At 56.0% G+C, this 18,757-nt stretch overlaps 7 protein-coding genes across 7 annotated transcripts; 3 read left to right on the top strand and 4 right to left on the bottom strand.

The window, feature by feature from the left end:
- Positions 1-610: 610 nt before the first annotated feature.
- CABS01_11389 (uncharacterized protein) lies at positions 611-2,016 on the top strand (the record flags this gene model as incomplete). The annotated part of the gene is made up of 3 exons (XM_060544744.1): positions 611-788; positions 852-1,383; positions 1,458-2,016. 3 exons carry the CDS (start codon positions 611-613, stop codon positions 2,014-2,016), a joined length of 1,269 nt encoding a protein of 422 aa, XP_060397566.1.
- A 273-nt stretch (positions 2,017-2,289) lies between these two features.
- Positions 2,290-5,177, bottom strand: CABS01_11388 (glycosyl hydrolase family 3 N terminal domain-containing protein; the record flags this gene model as incomplete). Its single annotated transcript, XM_060544743.1, has 5 exons — positions 2,290-4,155; positions 4,233-4,291; positions 4,347-4,540; positions 4,593-4,831; positions 4,893-5,177. 5 exons carry the CDS (start codon positions 5,175-5,177, stop codon positions 2,290-2,292), a joined length of 2,643 nt encoding a protein of 880 aa, XP_060397565.1.
- A 631-nt stretch (positions 5,178-5,808) lies between these two features.
- On the bottom strand, positions 5,809-6,042 carry CABS01_11387 (uncharacterized protein; the record flags this gene model as incomplete). The annotated part of the gene is made up of 1 exon (XM_060544742.1): positions 5,809-6,042. The coding sequence occupies one exon, from the start codon at positions 6,040-6,042 to the stop codon at positions 5,809-5,811; it is 234 nt and encodes a 77-aa protein (XP_060397564.1).
- Positions 6,043-6,386: 344 nt separating this feature from the next.
- CABS01_11386 (uncharacterized protein) lies at positions 6,387-6,749 on the bottom strand (the record flags this gene model as incomplete). Its single annotated transcript, XM_060544741.1, has 1 exon — positions 6,387-6,749. A coding segment is annotated over one exon (363 nt), but the record flags the coding sequence as incomplete, so codon positions are not given.
- A 2,021-nt stretch (positions 6,750-8,770) lies between these two features.
- Positions 8,771-9,906, top strand: CABS01_11385 (lipase; the record flags this gene model as incomplete). The annotated part of the gene is made up of 3 exons (XM_060544740.1): positions 8,771-8,920; positions 8,975-9,090; positions 9,153-9,906. 3 exons carry the CDS (start codon positions 8,771-8,773, stop codon positions 9,904-9,906), a joined length of 1,020 nt encoding a protein of 339 aa, XP_060397562.1.
- A 1,173-nt stretch (positions 9,907-11,079) lies between these two features.
- Positions 11,080-14,374, bottom strand: CABS01_11384 (SNF2 family domain-containing protein; the record flags this gene model as incomplete). Its single annotated transcript, XM_060544739.1, has 3 exons — positions 11,080-11,308; positions 11,364-14,211; positions 14,311-14,374. The coding sequence occupies 3 exons, from the start codon at positions 14,372-14,374 to the stop codon at positions 11,080-11,082; spliced, it is 3,141 nt and encodes a 1,046-aa protein (XP_060397561.1).
- Positions 14,375-15,997: 1,623 nt separating this feature from the next.
- On the top strand, positions 15,998-18,020 carry CABS01_11383 (uncharacterized protein; the record flags this gene model as incomplete). The annotated part of the gene is made up of 3 exons (XM_060544738.1): positions 15,998-16,137; positions 16,187-16,214; positions 16,269-18,020. 3 exons carry the CDS (start codon positions 15,998-16,000, stop codon positions 18,018-18,020), a joined length of 1,920 nt encoding a protein of 639 aa, XP_060397560.1.
- Positions 18,021-18,757: the final 737 nt, after the last annotated feature.

The raw sequence follows: 18,757 nt of genomic DNA, 5'->3' as shown, positions 1-18,757 counted from the left end.
TTGCTAGCATCTGTTCAAAGCTACTATGTCGTGCCCGCATCCTTTCCAACTGTACCCCTGCCGGGCTTAAAGGGAAGAAGCGGCCAGCTGCATTGAATATCGGCAGCCCCTATCGTAATCCCGAAGCAAGCCGGACTTTTACCCGCACGGCTGGCAATATTATGACGCTTCTCAGACCTTCTTATCAGATATGGAAGACCTTTTGATCTTCCTGGACCTTGGCTGTACTCCGGACAGCATAGACGGTACAAAAAGAAAAGAAACGGTATCTCGATCTGTCCGGGTGTCACATGATTCGACGCGTCCAGGGATGGATGGTTCCACGGCCCAGATCAACATTCGTCATAATTGGGCAAGCTCAAACGCGTTCTGCGCGCGTCGTCGGATGGAAACGCAAAGAACTCATAGCTCTGCAACTTTTTGACTTTCGATAGTGACATTCATCAGTGGCTCTACCCCACATGGAAGTTCTACGGTTCTCAAAAAAAACGGCTCGTCGTTCACAGTGCCATAGCTGAAGCTCTTTTGCTTCTTGTTTCCCACCTAGTGAAATAGCTAGTCCCTGTGAGACTCACTTACACATTCATCCGTGCCCCAAGACAACCCCATAATGCCTCCTAAAAGACGCTCAACCGGAGCGGCGTCCGGTGCCAGCAAGAAGGCCAAGACTACGGCTCCCGAGGCCGAGGCCTCTTCACCTGCACCCGCAGCTGCCCCTGCTGATGACGACCGCGGTAAAAATCGCTGGCCGGCCAAGAATACCCGCTGGTCGGCGGTCTCGGCGTCGCGTAACGTCGATGAGGACTACAAAAAGGCTTGAGAGGAGGTTGCCTATGCCTTTGAGTACGTAGTCCGGTGTCCCTTTGGCACCAGGCATGGTGATGACGAGGAAGACGAAGAGGAGGACGAGGACGAAGAGGAGGACGAAGAAGAAGAGGAGATGGAAGAGCCTCAAGCCAAGGGCAAGGGCAAGGCCAAGTCCAAAGTAGCCGACAAGAAGGCCACCGCACAAGGCAAAGCCAAAGACGAGCAGCAGCACCTCGCCTACGTCGAGCTCGAGAAGAAGAAGCCCAAACAGAAATGTGACGGCGGCAAGACGTGCGTCTGCGACAAGCCGGCGGCCGAGCACCCGGACGCGCCCTACGTGATCACACACGCCGGCTTCCGCAAGCTCCTGAGCCAGCAGGTTCATTGCCAGGTCCGCGACCCGGACAGCTTCCGCATGTACACGTACAACGACCACATGGCCTACGGCGTGCTGCAGGTGCTGCAGAACCTCGTCCTCGACTACGAGGAGGCGAAAGGGAACTGGCGGGAGCAGTGGGTTATCTGCGAGGCGCTGTGCCCGTTTATTTGGTACCTGAATGGTGGTGACTTTGCCATGTAAGTTCAAGAGCCACGTTGTACTTCCTTCATTCCTCCTTGCTAGCACGTCGTGCTGATACGATGAAATCCAGGGCCGACGACGGCGAGTTCGTCGACGAAACAGCAAAACTCATCGGCAACCTCTTCCTCACAACCCTCGCCCGCCTCGAGCGCGAGGGCGTCCTGGCCGCGGACTCGGAAGTAAAAGACCTGGGCTGCGTCATGGCCGGCATGCTCAAAGTCGCCTCCGCCTTACGCGGCTTCGACCTCTTGCAAGACGAGACCGTCCACAAAAAGTCCAAGAAGCGTCCTTTCCGCTTTACGGCGGAGAAATTCGACAGCTACGTTGCAGCGTACGCCAAGAAGCACGGCATCGCGCTCAAGGGCGTCCCGGGGCTGAAGGCTCTCATTGAGGGTCTCGATAACGAGGAGGAGGAGCTGCCTACGGCCGAGGAACACGGCGAGGACCCCTGGGGGTGGGCGGATGCGCTGGCGTCGTATAAGAAGGGGAGAAAGATTGGGGGGGATGATTTGGATATCACGTCGTGGACGCCTGCGCAGCGGAAGCAGCATGCTTTTAACAAGAAGGATCCGCTTGGGAAGAAGGAGATTGACGCTATCAAGAATGGTATGGTTATGATGCTGGGTTAAAAGCTGGAGTTTATGCCTCGTTGGATCGGGCAGTGCTCTGGGAATTGCTTTTGTGATTGTAGTAGTGAGAGATACCACCATGTATTGTTAAGCTGGAATTGCTGAGATCAAATCCGAAAGGTTGACTATTTGATGACAGTCCCCATTGACGCCGCTCCTCCTACGGGAGACTCGATCCAAACGTTCTGGCCACTATCGGTTGACAACAATCAACCGACCCTACCACAAGTATGTGAAGGAGAGTTCAGAAGATCAACTGCACAAAAGAACAAATCAAACAGGGCTAGCCAGTCCAGCCTCACACGTCTTGGTATCCGTATAACAAGCCAAGAACAACTTGTCGCTCGCCTCCCCGATCCAGATCTTATACCGCCCGGTAGGATTCGGCACAACCCAGTTCTGGCTGACCACATCCCACACGCTCAGATCCCGCCTCGTCAGCTGCAGCGTCACGGTAGCACTCTCCCCCGGCGCCAGGCTCTTCGTCTTGACAAAGTCGCGCAGCTGGATCACCGGCGTCTCGGGCCCGCCGCCGGGGAACTGCACGTACGCCTGCGCTGACGCTTTCCCCGAGTACTTACTGCCCGTGTTGGTCACTTTCACCGACACGGAAAAGACAACGTCAAAGAGAGCGGGGTTGCCGCCCTGCGCGCCGCCGGCTGGAGGGCCGGCTTTCTGCGCGGTGCTGTACCCCTCCGGGTAGGGATACGTCTCCGTCTTGGAGGCGGCGACGGCGTCCTTGGCCTCGGACTCGGTGCACCAGGAGTAGATATACCGGAAGATCTTGTTGAAGCCGGACGGCGCGACGCCCTCGGTCCAGTCGGGGATGGGCGCGGTGTACGTCAGGATCCCTTGCTTTGCGGGGCGGGCCGGCGGGGACGCGGTGAGCGCCGTCGCGGAGCTGATGGTCGCGCCGGTGTAGGAGAAGGCGGTGTAGCTCAGCCCGTGACCAAAGGCGAAGCGCGGCTTGATACCGTTCTTGTTGAGGTAGCGGTAGTCGATGTACAGGCCCTCGGAATAGGTGTCCTGGGGCTGGCCGAGGGAGCCGCCGACGAGCTGGGTCACGGAGTCTGGGAGGTCGGATTCCTTCTTGGTCATGCTGTAGGGGAGGTGGCCGGAGGGGGAGGCGGCGCCAAAGACGATGTTGGCGAGGGACTCGCCTGCCTCCTGGCCGGGGAGGTGGGCAACCAGGACGGACTTGACGCTGGGAAGATCGATCCACGAGTCGACGACGATTGGTCCGACAGAGTGTATGACGACCACGACGTTTGAATACTTTGCGGCAGCGTCCTGGACCAACTTGTTGCCGTTATGCCAGGCGTCGAGACCAGACGAGCTGCGGTCACCGTTGTTACCCTCTACGACATACTGATTCTCCCCAGAGTCCGAGGTGATGAAAACGAAAGCAACATCGTCTGCTGTTGGAGCCGGCACGGAAGGAAAGGAGTCGGTGTTGTAGAACGTCACGTTGCTGGCTCTCTTCTTAAACGCGGTGATGGGATCGTCGAGGTAGACGTAGTCAACCGTCCCCGAGCCCCAGCCGATGCCGAGCAGGCCCTTGTTGCAGGATCGATCGGCACAAGCGTTGGGGCCGTCTGGGTTCGTGATGGCATCGGTGCCAAAGACCTTGATCGAAGCCGACGTGGCAATGGGCAGAAGGCTGCCGTTGTTCTTGAGCAGGGTGATGGCCTCCTGCGCGACCTGCCTGGCGACGAGGTAGTGGTCCGCCTGCACCTGGACCATCTCGTTGACGACGCCGCTGGGGGAGAAGGGGAAGGCTCCCGGGTAGAGATCTCCCACCCTGTTGCGGGTTCCCGTGGCGAAGTTGAGCGCGGGGAAGCCCGAGTCTTGGCCCATCTGGTACCAGCTCGCCAGTACTCTGGTGGCCATGTCGTTGATGCGATCCACGGGGACGGATCCGTTCAGCACCGCCCTGGTGAGATCGTACATCCAGTAGCTGTAGCCCGTCAGGGGAACTTGCTGGTCACCGGGGGCGTTGAAGTCCAGGCCTGCGAGGGCGCTGCCTACGCCGGACATGTGAGAAAGCCAGTCGCTCATGACGAAGCCTTGGAAGCCGAGCTCGTCTTTCAGAATGCCATTGATGAGATAGCTGTTCTGGCTGCATGCCGAGCCGTTGACCTGGTATCCGTTAGTTCAAGTTTCAATGATGTGTACAGAATACTTGCCGCATTGTAGGCCGTCATCACAGATCCTACACCTGCGTGTACGCCATCTGCAAAGGGCCACAGGTAGAGTTCATGGAGTGTTCGGTCATCTGTCGTTGTTAGTCAAGAGACCAAGCACTGTTTCTCCCTCTGTCGGTAACCAACCAATGTTGGAGCTATAACCCTGCTGTAGAGGGTTATACATGCGATACATCTCCTGCTCGTTGCCGATGAGATGCTTGATCGTGGCGATGACGCCCTGCTCCTGGACGCCCTTGATCGTCAGAGCAGCAGCCTTGCCCTGCAGCGCAGGATCGGCCCCGAAGCCCTCCCAATTTCGGCCACCACGGGGCTTTCGACTGGCGTTATGGTTAGCTTGTTCTGGACGACATCATCAGGGGCAGAACATACCCTATGGGACCCACGGCTGGTCCTAGGTAAACGTTGGCGCCTTTGCCTCGGAATTCCTTGCCTATGGCAACACCGCGAGCGTACATCAGGTCTTTGTCAAAGGTGGCACCGGTCGTGATGCCGGACGGGAACACCGTCACGTTGTCGGCTTGACGGAGACCGGTTGCCGAGTCCGCGAGGCATAGCTGGGGGAAACCGACACGCAAAGCGCTGCCAGAGTTTCCAACGCAGCGGCTTGGCTATGGTTAGCAGGAGTTATACATATTGTGATGATAAACGCACCCTGTGCAAGTCAGTTACGAATCCCACGACATCACTCCACCAAGACTCACCCATGAAGATGCCGGTTCCGGACGTGATGTTGGTCTTTTCAGCCAACGTCATCTTATCAACCACAGCTTTCGCCCTCTTATAACTGTCTGTCCAGTCCGAGGCCCAGCCGCCGTACGGCGCCGGGTAGTAGGGCGCGGCGACATATCCGGCAGGCACATCGGATCTTACTGATATCACGGCGGCGTCGCAGGATGAGATGTGACTAGCGAGGAGGGCTACGACCAGGGACTTGACAGAGAATGTGTTTGCCATGGCGGCGGTCGAATGGTCTCGTTACCGCAAGGCTCTTATAGGCTAGACTCGAACCAATGGTACAGGTCACGAGAGAGAGAGAGAGCTACGTCAACACGAGCGGACGAACAGGAGCTACAGAAACTGCGACATCGCGAGCACCGCCATTCACTTATATACTACGCACGGAATATCTAGGATACTGGCGGACCGGTAGCTCTCACTTGTCATTATGACTATACACTCCAATCACGGGCCCTTACAGTCCGCGTGGTATAGAAGGCAAGTGACAACAGACGATCCGCTTGGCAGCTCCGTGGACTCTACTGACCGCAGGGATATGCAGCCATACCTGACAGCTCATGATGCCCTGATAGCTACCAGAAGGGTCCAAGAGCATTAGAAAAAGGCAGATATTGCAACGTATCAAGGTTGTGGGATGCTCCCTTTGGGCAGCTGTGCTGGATTGTTCGGGCCTATGCTTGTCAGATATGAGCGTTAGAGTGGTCGATCGACATGTCGCGTAGACAAAGTATGGTTTGATACGACAGCGCCAGCGATAAGTCAGTGCAAGGCGGGGGAAATACCACCCTTTTCGAGATTCTGTGCTGTAGTCTTTTGGTACAAAGGATCGATTCGGTGTCGAACCGGATTAGCGGCCGAAACCGCCTCGCTTCGGGCGGGAGTAGGTAGGTGGGAACCTGGGACTTGGAGTTAAGCGACGGCATTCGCAAGTCCTCGGGGAACAGTGACAGTTCAGAGTCGGCCTTTCCAGCGAGGGCGTTGAGAGGAGCGGTGGGTATGACAAGATTAAGCCGTGAAGAAGACCCACGCTCGAGGCCCAAAGGGTCGACAAGACGGCGATGATGACCGTAAATGTCGACATGGCCGATCCAAGGTGGCATGCAAAATGGATGTGAAGATCTCCCTTGTTACGTGCAGGGTGGGCGCTTGGTGGGAATTCCTGGCGAGCTGTGAGCGGTCAGCAAACTGTAAAAGGGAAAAATACTGCTCGTCCGGGCTCGGCTCCGACGCGGGGAGAGCTGTCAGTCTGTCAGATTGTGGCCGGGCGTTGCATTGCGCGCGTGGTTCACTGGCAGGCCACAGATGTCTATTTCCTTGAATAAGTGCATATGCAGCATCGCAAATGGGTGTGTACCATCGGAGTGGTGGTACAAGACGGACCTCGTGATACCCCAAGAGGTCTCTGCCTGGGGTCTGCCACGTCCACTAGATCGAGTCCAGGGCACTGCTGAAATTAGGAAACTCGCAAGCGAAGAGCACCAGGCGGTCGGAAATCCCAAACTCGGTCCAGCGGCGAAGATCGATGGGGCAGGGGTCAGGGGTGCCGGAGCGCAGATTTCGGCTCTTGTTCTGCACGGAAAACGGGAATCGATCAAAAGGCAAGGTCGGTGGAAGCGGCACGGCATGAACGGCAATCTTGGGAAGAAAGAAGGTCAAATGTCGGTTCGAGAGATGGCGCAGTGATAGCTGAACGAGATGTGTGGTAGTGTCCGATATGTCGTAGCTGATGGCTGCAACGTCGACTGGTCGTGAGGGGGAGGCATTGAGGATGTATTGGTCCAAGAGACCAGGTCCAAGAGACCAAGTGATGGAGGGCGAGGAAGAGGTCTCGTGGGCGCGGACTCCGGATGACAACCCTTCTTTCTAGAATGTCTCAACCCCGCGTTGCTAGGTCGACATCTGATCATCAGGTACGGGTTGCTCGGTGGGAAGAAGGGACGAATCGACGATGGACCGTTGACCGTTGGCCGTTGATCGTTAGAACTGGGAGGGTGTGGGTGGGTGGATGAAGGAGGGAGAGTCTGCTGTAGTGTAGGCACTAAGGTAGACAGACGTAGAGAGAAGCTGACAAGGACGGCATCACGGCATGCATGAATGAAGCTGCCGCACACCTATCGTGTAGAGTCTAGAGACAAGAAGGAAGCTGCGAGATTCAGCTCCGAAGCTCGCAAGCTCCCAAGAGGCGGCAGGAAGCAGCATGACATAACGCTGCCGCCGACCCCAAGTCTCCAAGCCTTTTCATCCCACCTCCATCTCACTCTACCGTAATCTAGTGGCTTTGGTGTTGCATCTGCCATCCATCTCAGCTGCATCTTCCCGTCTTTAATCACATCCACATGCTTTTTCTTTGCAAATACTCTTGCCAATAGTCTGTAGGCGTACCTTAATGCCGACAACTATGGGCGTGATGGAACTTGTTCTGCCTGACCGACCTCCATACTCGATTGGGAGGAACGGACCGTGGTACGAGAGTATTCGTCCGCGTGATGCCTCGAGAGCGGCTCTCCAGCGTAGAGGGCCGCGTATCACCACACGAGAATCCCGATTTGGTTTTACGTATCTTGGTCTTGGCTTTGGACTTGACTTACGACACTAATCGGAAAATTCAAACTCGCACAAGACCACATTGGCAGCATTTTGTTGAGCTCTTGCGGGCCTCGTCCAGGGACTCGCCCGGGGGCCGGCGGGCTTCTTCCAGCAATCGGCCGACCGCAATTGACCACCAGTTCGTTCGAACAAGGACCATTCGGCCAGCTTCATTAACAACTTGTTCCCGGTGCGGACGCTATTGTTTCGACAGAGCCCAACAGAAGTGGGAATTGCCCAGCTTCACCCCGGCTCGTCGCCGTCCAGGGACCATCCACTCAGTCGTCGTTGTTCAATGAGCGGCAAGCCCACTATGGGGATGCTTGGCTCACGTGGCGCCAAATGACACCCCAGGATCGCAGAGTTATTGAGCAGAAACTCTCATTACTTGTCTCTCAGTCTCTGTCTTTGCACTACGAATACCCAAGGATCGAGATGTCTTTGTCTGACCGCACGGGCGCTTCCTTACCACCTTGACGGTCCATCAACCTCATCACACCCACGTGGATTCTGTTCCTCATGGTTGGACTGATTCAAGACCAATATCACTCGAGGCTTGCTACTAATCGCTCCGAACCGCTGACCTACCACCAATACTTGGCTATAGCGGCCAGGGCCAGGTCTTGTCCTCTTGTCTGTCTGACGAGGCCACCCAATGGTCAAAGCTGTCTATCTCGCACTGCCGCCCCCCCGGTAGGACCTCTTGAGCTTGGCCCCCTGCTAGATGGAGTATGGAACCGCCTTCTCCAAGAACGCATCTCTTCCATTCGCAACTGGCGCTTCTAGTGCCGATTTCCGCCGCTCTGTGCCTGGCGAGATTGCTCTAACTTGCGGAGGAACTGCCAGAAACCGCAAAGTCTTGCGTATTGTTTGCTTTAGCGTGAGAAGTCTCACCCTGGCTCGCATATCCCCAATATCGAGGGGAGTTGGTTTGCTACCGGCCCCCAACCTCGCCCGAGCCATGAATGCTTGACTTGGAGGCATGGTGGACACTCACCGCAACCCTTACAACGGACCGTTGTCTGGGGTGTACGACTCGATGCCGATCCACTGGCCTCTTTACCCCGGTGCTCCGTTCGTTGCTCTCTTGGTTATGTATAAGACGTTGCGGCAGCGTGGAGGACGATAGCTTGCCTTGTCTCTCTGTTCGTTGTGCCTCACGAGAAAGTCCTCGAGTTCCGTCCCTGTTCCCGTTGTCTTGAGTTGCTTCCTCTACCGTCATCATGTTGGCCAAGCTGTCTCTTCTCCCTTTGCTGTCTGCCGCAGTCTCGGCATCTCCCCTCCTCGATGTCAGAGCCCCGGTGGCTGCTCTCGATGAGAGAGCTGTGACGGTGTCGAGCGCCGACCTGTCCAACTTTGAGTACTACGTTCAGGTAGGACATTGCCCAGACTTCTGACTTGGCCGCGTGCGCTAACATGTTACATAGATGGTGGCAGCAACCTCTTGCAACAGCGAGGCCGCCGCTGGTACATCAATCACCTGCAGCGCCGATGCTTGCCCTGATGTCACCGCCAACGGAGGAAAGATTGTGGGAACCTTTTCGTAAGTTGACCAGATACTCTTGGCTTTTCACCTTTGACCTGAAGGTAACTAACACGCTTCAGCGGTCTTGTCTCTGGCCTCCAAGGCTTCGTCGCCACGGATCCCGTGAGAAAGAACATTGTCATTGCCATCCGCGGCTCCAGCAACGTCCGCAACTGGATCACCAACATCCTCTTCGGCTTCGACGACTGCGACTTTGTCGACGACTGCAAGGTCCACACCGGCTTCGCAAACGGCTGGGACGAGATCAAGGACGCCCTCCTGGCCTCCGTCAAGTCCGCAAAGGCCGCCAACCCCAGCTACACCATCGTCGGCACCGGCCACTCCCTCGGCGGCGCCGTCGTCACCATCGCCGCCGCCGACCTCCGCCGCGACGGTTACCCCGTCGACATCTACACCTACGGCAGCCCCCGTGTAGGCAACGCCGCCTTCACCAACTTCGTCACCGCCCAGGCCGGCGCCGAGTACCGCGTCACTCACGTCGACGACCCCGTCCCCCGCCTGCCCCCCATCCTCTTCGGCTACCGCCACACTAGCCCCGAGTACTGGTTGTCCACCGGCAACGCTACCACCGTCGACTACGCCGTCGCCGACATCAAGGTCTGCGAGGGCGCCGCCAACACAAAGTGCAACGGCGGCACCTTTGGCCTCGACGTCGACGCCCACCTGTACTACCTCCGCCGTACGGGCGCCTGCAGCACCGACGGCTTCGGCATCAAGGAGAGAGAGGAGGACATCTCGGACGAGGACCTCGCTGCGCGCCTGACGGCCTGGGCCCAGCAGGATATCGAGTACGCCGCGTCACTTGAGGAGTAAGGAGGACGACGGCATGCCGTATACACGAAAGAAAATTAAATGTCATGACCATGTTATGAAGGGCAGGGAAGCGGGCTTCTGGAGTTTTAGGGGAAGCATCATCATCATCATCATCAAAAAGGATACCATCAAGGGATATCCCCAAGCCATTGCGGCCAAAGGAGATATCGTCAAGACTATTCACGTACATAATTAGTATAGTACATAATCCACGCCCAGCGTCAACCTGGGCGTTGAACCACACCACTTCTTTCCTCTGAACAAGCTGTGGAAACAATGACCCTATCTGTGACGGTCAAAAGAGCCGTACCAGCACCGTCAGCACGATTCCACGAGTGGGACGGACCCCGGACGGGTACCGAGTCCGGACACACATCAACCCCCCCATGTCATCGACTGACTCGCAAGTCCCGTCAACTAAAAGACCGCGCGGTACCCGATCGAGCAAAGTTCGTATCCCATATTCCCAAACCGCGTAGTTTTCCATTGTTTCAGTCCCAGCCGTACTAAGAATGGCACTGGCGCGTTGGAACGGAACGGTTGTGTTACGTGTATATTGGCCGCTTGGCATCGCGAACTACGGTACGGGATAGACTTTCCCAGAACGAACCATTCCACTCACCTGAAGCCTGTGGGGATTGAATAACCATTGGGAGTATCTTTCCGGGATTTCCAATACTCCGTACCCTGGTACATAAAGGCCCCTACGTAACCCAGCGCCCACGTGCGGAGTTTGCGGATCATGGGCCCATGGGTGCTGACATTGCTGACCGGCCAGTTGATTATACGGCACTATATGGCTCCTCATAGTCACTAGCATTGCGATCAATATTTGCTGATACCTAATTTCTGAATCTATTGTCCAGACGGAGAAACAAAGAACCACCCAGCTGGACGCTGAGAGTATCTACCTAAAGTAATGGGCCACACCCATACACACAAGGTGTTCCATCCGTGAACCACGCCATATTTGCAAATCGGAAAGGGGTATAGGAAGAAGAGAACGACGCACGCCCGACTCCGATGATGGGGGCTGGGTACTACAGTCCCAATGTCCTTGTCCTTTACGTCTGCCCTGCCTTGTCCTCAACGCCGCCCTGGGGGAAACCACAGAAATCCACTTTTTGCGGGAAAACACAATGATGAAAGAAAGTTTGCAGACGAGCTAAAAGTCTAAGAACCACGGAACAGGAATTGCATATCCTCGGGGCTCAGAGACTCCATGGCCTTGTCGTCCGCGTTGACGGTGGAGTTGATCATGTTGGTCTTCTTCTCCTGAATCAGCACCATGCGGCTCTCGACCGAGTCCTCGATGCAGAGACGGGTAATGGTGCAGGGGCGGGTTTGACCAATGCGGTGGCAACGATCGGCAGACTGCCACTCGGCGGCAGGGTTCCACCAACTGCATGTCATGTTAGCTGGGAACTTGATAGTGAGTATTGAGACATGTAACTTACGGGTCAACGATGAAGACGCGAGACGCCTCGGTGAGGTTGAGCGCGACTCCACCGGCCTTGAGAGAGACGAGGAAGCACTCGCACTCCGTCTTGGTCATGAAGTGGTCGATGGACGCCTGGCGCTGCGCGGGGCTCATGCTGCCGTCAAGCATGACGGTGGTGATACCGGCGCGACGAAGACGCCACTCGATGAGCTGCAGCATGGATGAGAACTGTGAAAAGATAATGGACTTGTGCGAAGCATTGTCTGATCGAAGCTTGTGAAGCTCGTGGACGAGAAGCTCAATCTTGGAGGAAGAAGTCCATTCTTCCATCTTGATTCGATTGATAATCGAAGACTTCTTGACATCAGCCTCATTCTGCTCAATCTCGGGCTGCTCCAAGTCGATGGCCAGCGCAATGTGGCAGCGGGGGCAGTCAGGCTCAGCAGAAGACAACAGGTAGCTTCTAGCACACGCGCGGCAAAAGTCGTGCTTGCAGCGGCTCCTGATGGCATCCTCGGCCGGCTCATCGCAAACGCCACACATGAGTGTGTTCTGCCCGCCCTCTCCATGCTTGCGAAGGATCAGATCGGGGTGATCGGCCACCTGGCGCATCTGCATGATGAGACCAAAAATGTTGGCGTAGTTGTTGAGCAAGACACCCTGGGCGACGTACGTCTCGAACTTGCGCTGGCCGTTGGTCATGATGCTGTTGGCGAAATCATTCTCCGCTTCACCAAAGAACTGGCGATCAACGTAGATCTCCTTGACGGGGAGTTCCATGGAGTTGGTGTGGTCCTTCTTTAGGCGACGAAGCATAATGCGATCGGTCATCAAGCGGAGCTTCTGAAAGGCTTCGCGGCCCGGTCCAAAGTTGCCAAACTTCTGAATGGGGTTGAGGAGCTCCTGGTTGAATACGGACACGTGTTGCATGCCGGCGTGTCCGCACGAGTGGCAACGGTGATCGTCGTCGAGGTTCCAATCCAGGCCGGCACAGGGGCACTGCTTGCACAAGTACGACGCGAAAGGCGCAACTTGAAGGAAGCGGATCAAGGAGAAGAACTCGCCAATGCGGTTCTGAAGCGGAGTTCCGGTAAGGCACCATCGGTACGAGGTCTTCAGAGCAAAGCAAGCCTTCGCCGTCATGGTAGTACGGGTCTTGATGCTATGGGCCTCGTCGAGGATGATGCGGTGGAAGTCAACCTGGTGGATCAAGCTCTTCTCCTTGTGTACGCCGTCTGCGCGGGTGAAGCCTTTCTCCTGCTTCCGGTACATGGACTCCAGACTGTTGTACGACATCATGATGACATTGTACTTCTTGAGCTCCTTCAGGGTCATGTTCTTGGCGTTCTTCATAGTACCGTGGTAGACAAAGACCTTGAGGGTGCCGTCCGTGTAGGATTCAATCTCGCTCTTCCACTGCATCAGAGCAACGGGAGGGACCAAGACGAGGGAGGGCTTCTTCTGGGGGTAGTCGGACATGATGAGGGATACCGCCTGGATGGTCTTGCCGAGACCCATCTCGTCACCCAACAGGCCGCCTTTGTAGTCGGTCTTTTCCATCTCAATCATCCAAGAGACGCCCTCGAGCTGGAAGGGCTTGAGCTGACGCGAGATCTGCTGCGGCTGAGCAATCTTGTCGGGCCTGAGGGCGGGAGACGCCTCCAAGTCCTGCCACATGGTGAGAAGCTCAGGATGGTTGTTCTCCAACCTGGCGCGTTCAAGCATGCCGCGGCGCTTGGAGCCGCGTTGATAGGCGCGGCGACCCCGGGACTGTGCGGCCACGGCGCTCTGAAGACCGCCGTCACTATCGGCCTCGTCAGATTCCGAGCTGTCAAAGTCGCCGCTATCGAGGCTCGACAAAGCATCGTCATCGTCTTCAGGGAGCCCCTCAGAGGCTGGAGGCAGTGTCGAAGCGGAAGCTCTAGTCCGTCTGACTGGCTGCTTAGCCTTGCCCTTTGCCTTTGCTTTCTTGGGAATCTTGTTGCTGTCATCATCCTCAAGTTCAGAAAAGTTGTCCGAGAGATCGCTAAGCTCGTCGTCCGTCGAATCTGCGAATCCATCCTCGTTGTCCGACTCAGGGACCACAACCTTTTGCTTCTTGGGGGGTCTACCTCGGCCCCGACCACCAAGCTTGGATCGAGAAACAAGCGGAACGTCTTCGGAGTCGGCGTCGCTGTCCTTTACCGTGGCCTTAGCAGCGATAGCAGTCGCACGACGGCCGCGACCAGTGGCAAGCGGGACATCAGACTCATCCATCTCGTACTCCTCTTCCTGGAGACGTCGAGCGAGGGCGGCATCGGACAGGCTGGTGGAGGCAGTCGATTTCTTGTTCTCTTCCTTCTGGAGGCGGCGAGCAACCAGGGCATCGCGGTCGTTATCAGATGGCTCCTCATCCTCTTCATCATCGTCGTCGTAGTAACCACCGCCAACCTTGCGCTTGGCTGGCTGCATGGAATACTGGCTGTGACGCAGAGCACGCTCGTTGAGTCCAGCAGAAGTGGGAAGATGAACCTCGATCTTGGATGCAGACTGAGATCCTTCAATCCTGGGGTTTCTCAAAGCGGCAGGCAGGACAAGAGGGACATAGCCAGACCCAGAGACGGAGGGAGCAGGTGTAGCGACATTGCTGGTAGCAGGGGTGGAGGCTTCACTGGCAGAAGTGAGGTCGGCAGATGCAGCAGCAGACGCAGATGCAGTTGAGGAAGCCGAGTCGTTGGCCAGGGAGGCTCTGCTGGGTCGTCCTCGACCTCTCTTGGCAGTCGGAGGGGCTGAAGTCACAGGTTGAGCCGCAGCTGCAAGGTTACGGCTCGATGCAGATCTAGTGAGACGGCCGGTACCAGCAGCCGAGAGAGGGTCAGGGGAGTCTGCGGATGTGTTAGTTATCAATGGTGGTTTGCGCACACAGTCGTCCACGATTTGATGGTGGATGTGCAGGCCGAAATAAAATTAAATCCACGACTTACTGCTTCGAGTGGAGGCCATACTCTCCTTCTGAGCGAGAGAAGGGCGACCACGGCGGCCAGTCATCTTGACGGCGATGATAACCTTTTGGTGCAGCGAGAGTGATTTTTTGCACTTGCAACCTCAATTTTGAGAAAGGAAATTGAAGTTTGTCGGTTTTTTTTCACACAGAGGTGAAAGTTTGGCGACGGTTGACGTGAGAAGAAAGTTGGGATGGCCGGGACAAAGCTCGGCAAGTGGTGGCGAACAGTCTCAGCTTATCGCCGAAGAAGCTTGGAGACTGTGCACCAAAGGGGTCGATGATTGGGGTATCTCGGTACCTTTTGGTGAGGGAGGGGAAAAGGACGAATTGAAATTGTAGATTGTCCTGAGGTAGAGGCCACACAGTCTGACGGTTGGTGATGTGGAAAAGGGAAAGGGAAAAAAAAAAGAGGCAAATGGTGATGGAGAAGGCCAGAGGAAAAAAGAATTTAGACTTGCCACTGGCGAACTCCTTTTCGGTCAGGCAAAGCTGAGAAGGACCGCCTCACCTCAGACAAGAGAGATGGGGAAGGAGGGGACTTGGGGAGATCAGGGACGCGCCCTTCAATGGCGGGCTCTGAACACGAAGTCACGTGGCCTCTTTGTCAGGGATGAGAAGGCGCCCAGACGCAGGGGCGACTGCCTAAAGCCTGAAGCCAGTCTGGAAATGGGAAGTTTTTTTTGTTAGCTTGGCTGGGGTCACTGGTGCGAACATGAATGTTCTGTCGAGATGATGCACACGTTCCTTGATGGTTCGAACTAGCTTATCAAGGCACCTGGCGAAGCGAAAGCTCCCCTGGACTGGCTGCGATTTGAAAGGCTACATCCCATGATCCCACTTGGCATACAAAACCATCCTCAGAAATAGTTTCATCTGCCAGGGAAATACATAGCAAGACCGAAATGGCAGCATTGGATGCAGAGGCAGATGGCCGATCTCCATGTCCCTGGGGCTCCAGTGTGACGATTCGACTTGGGCGATCGATCTGCTCCCCGACGACTCCGGTACAGTGGCTCTGTGGCTCCTTCCGTTCGAGTTGGCCAAGGTACTCCGTACCCCACGACGGGACTACTGTGGGTCCCCTTCAATTAAACCCCTGCAGCTGCCTACGGATACCTCTACGCAGTAAGCAGCAAGTCTCCTGGGCTGTCACTTGCATCTTTCACACGGTGCATCCTCACCAACACCCTTGATTCCACCCACTGATCTTGAGAGATTGGCAATCACCAGTACAGTGTGCCGCAAACTTCACCCTCCAACACCTGGTCTGGGCGTATCGATCCAGGAACAAGAGGACTCCAGAAGACACTACTTATTTGTCGCCTCCTTTCAATTTGCCCCCCGAACCAGCGCATCACGGCATTGTCAACAAGTGTGATTTTTGCAGTTTGGTGCCTGCCTTTCTCTCCAACCAAAGGTCTGGACTTGAGCATTTCCAACCCATCGACCTGCCAGTGGTGTCTATCGTTCCTACCCCTTGGCTAGTCTGTAATTCAGACAACTTTGCCACACCTATCTGAAAGGCATTTCTCAATCACGACTCGCCGCAACACCCCAGGATTGAACTTCATCCCAACTGCAGCTCGGAAAAAAAAAAAAAAAAAAGCTTCGACCAAACTCGTCACATCCAACATTGCACACAGAGACTGGAAGTATCCATCACCAAAATGGCGAGACCGTCTCGTCGATCCCAAGCTCAGGCTGCCCAGGCTGCTCAAGGCTCGAACCAGACTCCCCAGCAGGGTCAAGCAGCTCCTCAGGATGATGCTGCAGGCACTGTCCGTATCACCCGCCACATCTCTGGACCGTGAGTTTTCCCACTCTCCATGCGCATCTCATCACTGACACGAATCTAGACAATCGGCTTTGACCGACTACCTTGCTGTAAGAATCTCGACCAAACTAACCATCTGTGCAAACTGACAATGCGCTTTCAAGGCCCACAACATCTCTGCAAACCAGATTCGCCGGGATGCAGACCAGCGTCGTGCTGCTGCTGCTGCCCAGAACCAAGCAGACAATGCCATTGGAGATGATGATGACGAGGTCGAGGCCGGCCCTTCAACAGCATCTGCCGGAGCTGCTCAGTCCGGCCGCAATGAGACTGCAGCTGAAAAGGCGAAGCGTCAGAAAAAGGAGCAGATGGCCATTGCCAAAATCAAGGCCTCCAAAGCGTTCAAGAAGCGCAAGCACCGAGGCATGGATTCAGAAGATGAGGACGACATAGCACGCGCCCTATTCGAGCAAATGGCCCAACCCTTGCCAGGCCAGATGGATAACTGCGCCATCTGCAAGAAGCGCTTCACCGTTACCGCCTACTCGCTGAGTGGCCCCGAGGGCGGTCTACTTTGCGCGCAGTGCAGCAAGGATGAGGCTGGCAAGAAGGGCAAGGGCAAGCAGAAGCCCAAGAAACCCGCCGGTGGCCAGGGCAAGCGTCGCAAGATGCAGAGCAACATCCTCGACGGCACGTACCAGACTGGTGCCAAGAACCTGACCACTCTCTGCATCGAGACTCTGGCCAAGAATGTCGACCTCGCCGACAGTTTGGGCGATTTGCCAGACCAGGTGGTGGACAAGATTGCGCGACTCTTCTCCAAGCGTCGACTGCTCAGCCCTGTGACGCTGCCCCTGTTTGTGCAGCCGTCCACTACGGTCCTTCACATCTACGACGGCGCCAAGCTGGGCTCCAACGAATTCGAGAGCATCTTCCAGACGGCGCCCAACCTCAAGAGATTCAAGGCTCGCAACTCTATTCAGTTCAAGGACGAGGTCATGGACTATCTTCTGAGTCGCGACATCAAGCTTACGCACTTTATTCTCCACGGCGCCAACCTCCTCAGCGACGAGAGCTGGACCAAGTTCGTCCAGCAGAAGGGTGCCCATCTGGAAGCCATCCAGGTCTACTACACTGATAAGCACGTTGGCGACGAGCTTCTTGCTCTCCTTCCCGAGACTTGTCCCAACCTCAATCGCCTCAAGGTCTACCACAACCAAAAGGTCACTAACGTCGGCGTCAAGTCTATTGCCGACATCAAGTCATTGAAGCACCTCGGCCTTCACCTGCAGCACGACATCACCTCCAAGAGCCTAGCCCACATGATCCACGGTGTAGGCAAGGACCTGGAGACGCTTTCCTTGAAGAAGATGCCCACGGCCAACGACGAGGTGTTGAGTGCGATCAGAGACACCTGCCGTTCTCTCAAAAAGTTCCGCATCACCGACAGTGAGCACATGACGGATGAGGGATTCGCGGACCTCTTCAACAACTGGGAGAACCCTGGCATCGAGATCATTGACCTCCAAAAGTGCCGCTACCGCGACTCGACCAAGCCCCGCGAGAACGAAGACGGCATTGGCCTCTGCTCCGACGGATTCCGTGCCCTCATGAAGCATTCCGGCAAGAAGCTCAAGAATCTCAACATCCACGCTTGTCGTCACATCAAGCGTGAGGCGTTCGAGGACGCCTTCTCTGAGGAGGACCAGTACCGCAACCTCGTCAAGCTCGAGATCAGCTTCATCGAAGAGGTGGATGATTTCGTTCTCGGACGCATCTTCCGAAGCTGCCCCAACATTCGCGAGATCAACGTCTTTGGATGCATGAAGGTCAAGGATGTCCGGGTCCCCAGAGGCAAGGTCGTGGTTGGTGTTCCGAACGCCATGGGAATGGTCGTTGAAGGTCGCGACGATTGACTGCAGCTTTGTAAGGACGTTAGGAGTTTGGTAGATATTCGTTGATCGCCACGGTCTCTTGCATCTAGCCAGGCTTATGGTTCTCAGGGTCCGGTTGGACCGGCGTTATGGTGGAACCTCGGGTACGGGCGTTCAGCCGGATTTGCTCATTCAAAAGGACAGGTCGGCCGGCATTTGAGTTCACATTAGGTAGATAGTTGGCGAATACCAAATCATCAGAGTCAGTCGACCAAAAATTGAGGTTTCTCGGAAGCAGTCACATAAATCGATATGTAGGTCGGCGCGGACCAAGCAAACGGCCCACTGTCTTCTGCGGAACCCAGCGGGAACTGGGGCCAGAGACGGGGACTAAAACACCGCCACAGGCTGCCGCAGGGCGGAGCGGGGCCAGCCCGGCTCAGCCTCAGCTCCCTGCGTAAGACGGCAGCGGGAGGGGACGCTCACAGCTGGATGCCACGGGGCGCCGCCAGCAGGTTGCCTTGCATTCCACGCATCCACAGGGCAGTTTATCCACCCAGGTCCCCTGCTCGTGCCTCTAACCTCCCCCTGACTATCCGTATCACAAACCCAGGCTTGTTGAGCTGAGCCAACGCAGCAGTTTACCATTTCGCGGGCCCTTTTTTCTTCTTCGTGGCCATCGATCAGCATCCATTCTTCCGTCCCTGACCGCCATGGTCTTTTCCCCTTCCTAGCTGCCTCTTTCTCTCTTTCTCTTTTCCCTTTCGAGTGAATGGATG

This window comes from Colletotrichum abscissum (assembly GCF_030869225.1).
Source record: "Colletotrichum abscissum strain IMI 504890 chromosome Unknown Scaffold_31.1, whole genome shotgun sequence".
Taxonomy (NCBI): Eukaryota; Fungi; Ascomycota; class Sordariomycetes; order Glomerellales; family Glomerellaceae; genus Colletotrichum; species Colletotrichum abscissum.
The sequence above is the reverse complement of the archived record's forward strand: the minus strand, read 5'-3'. Positions and strand labels throughout refer to the sequence as shown.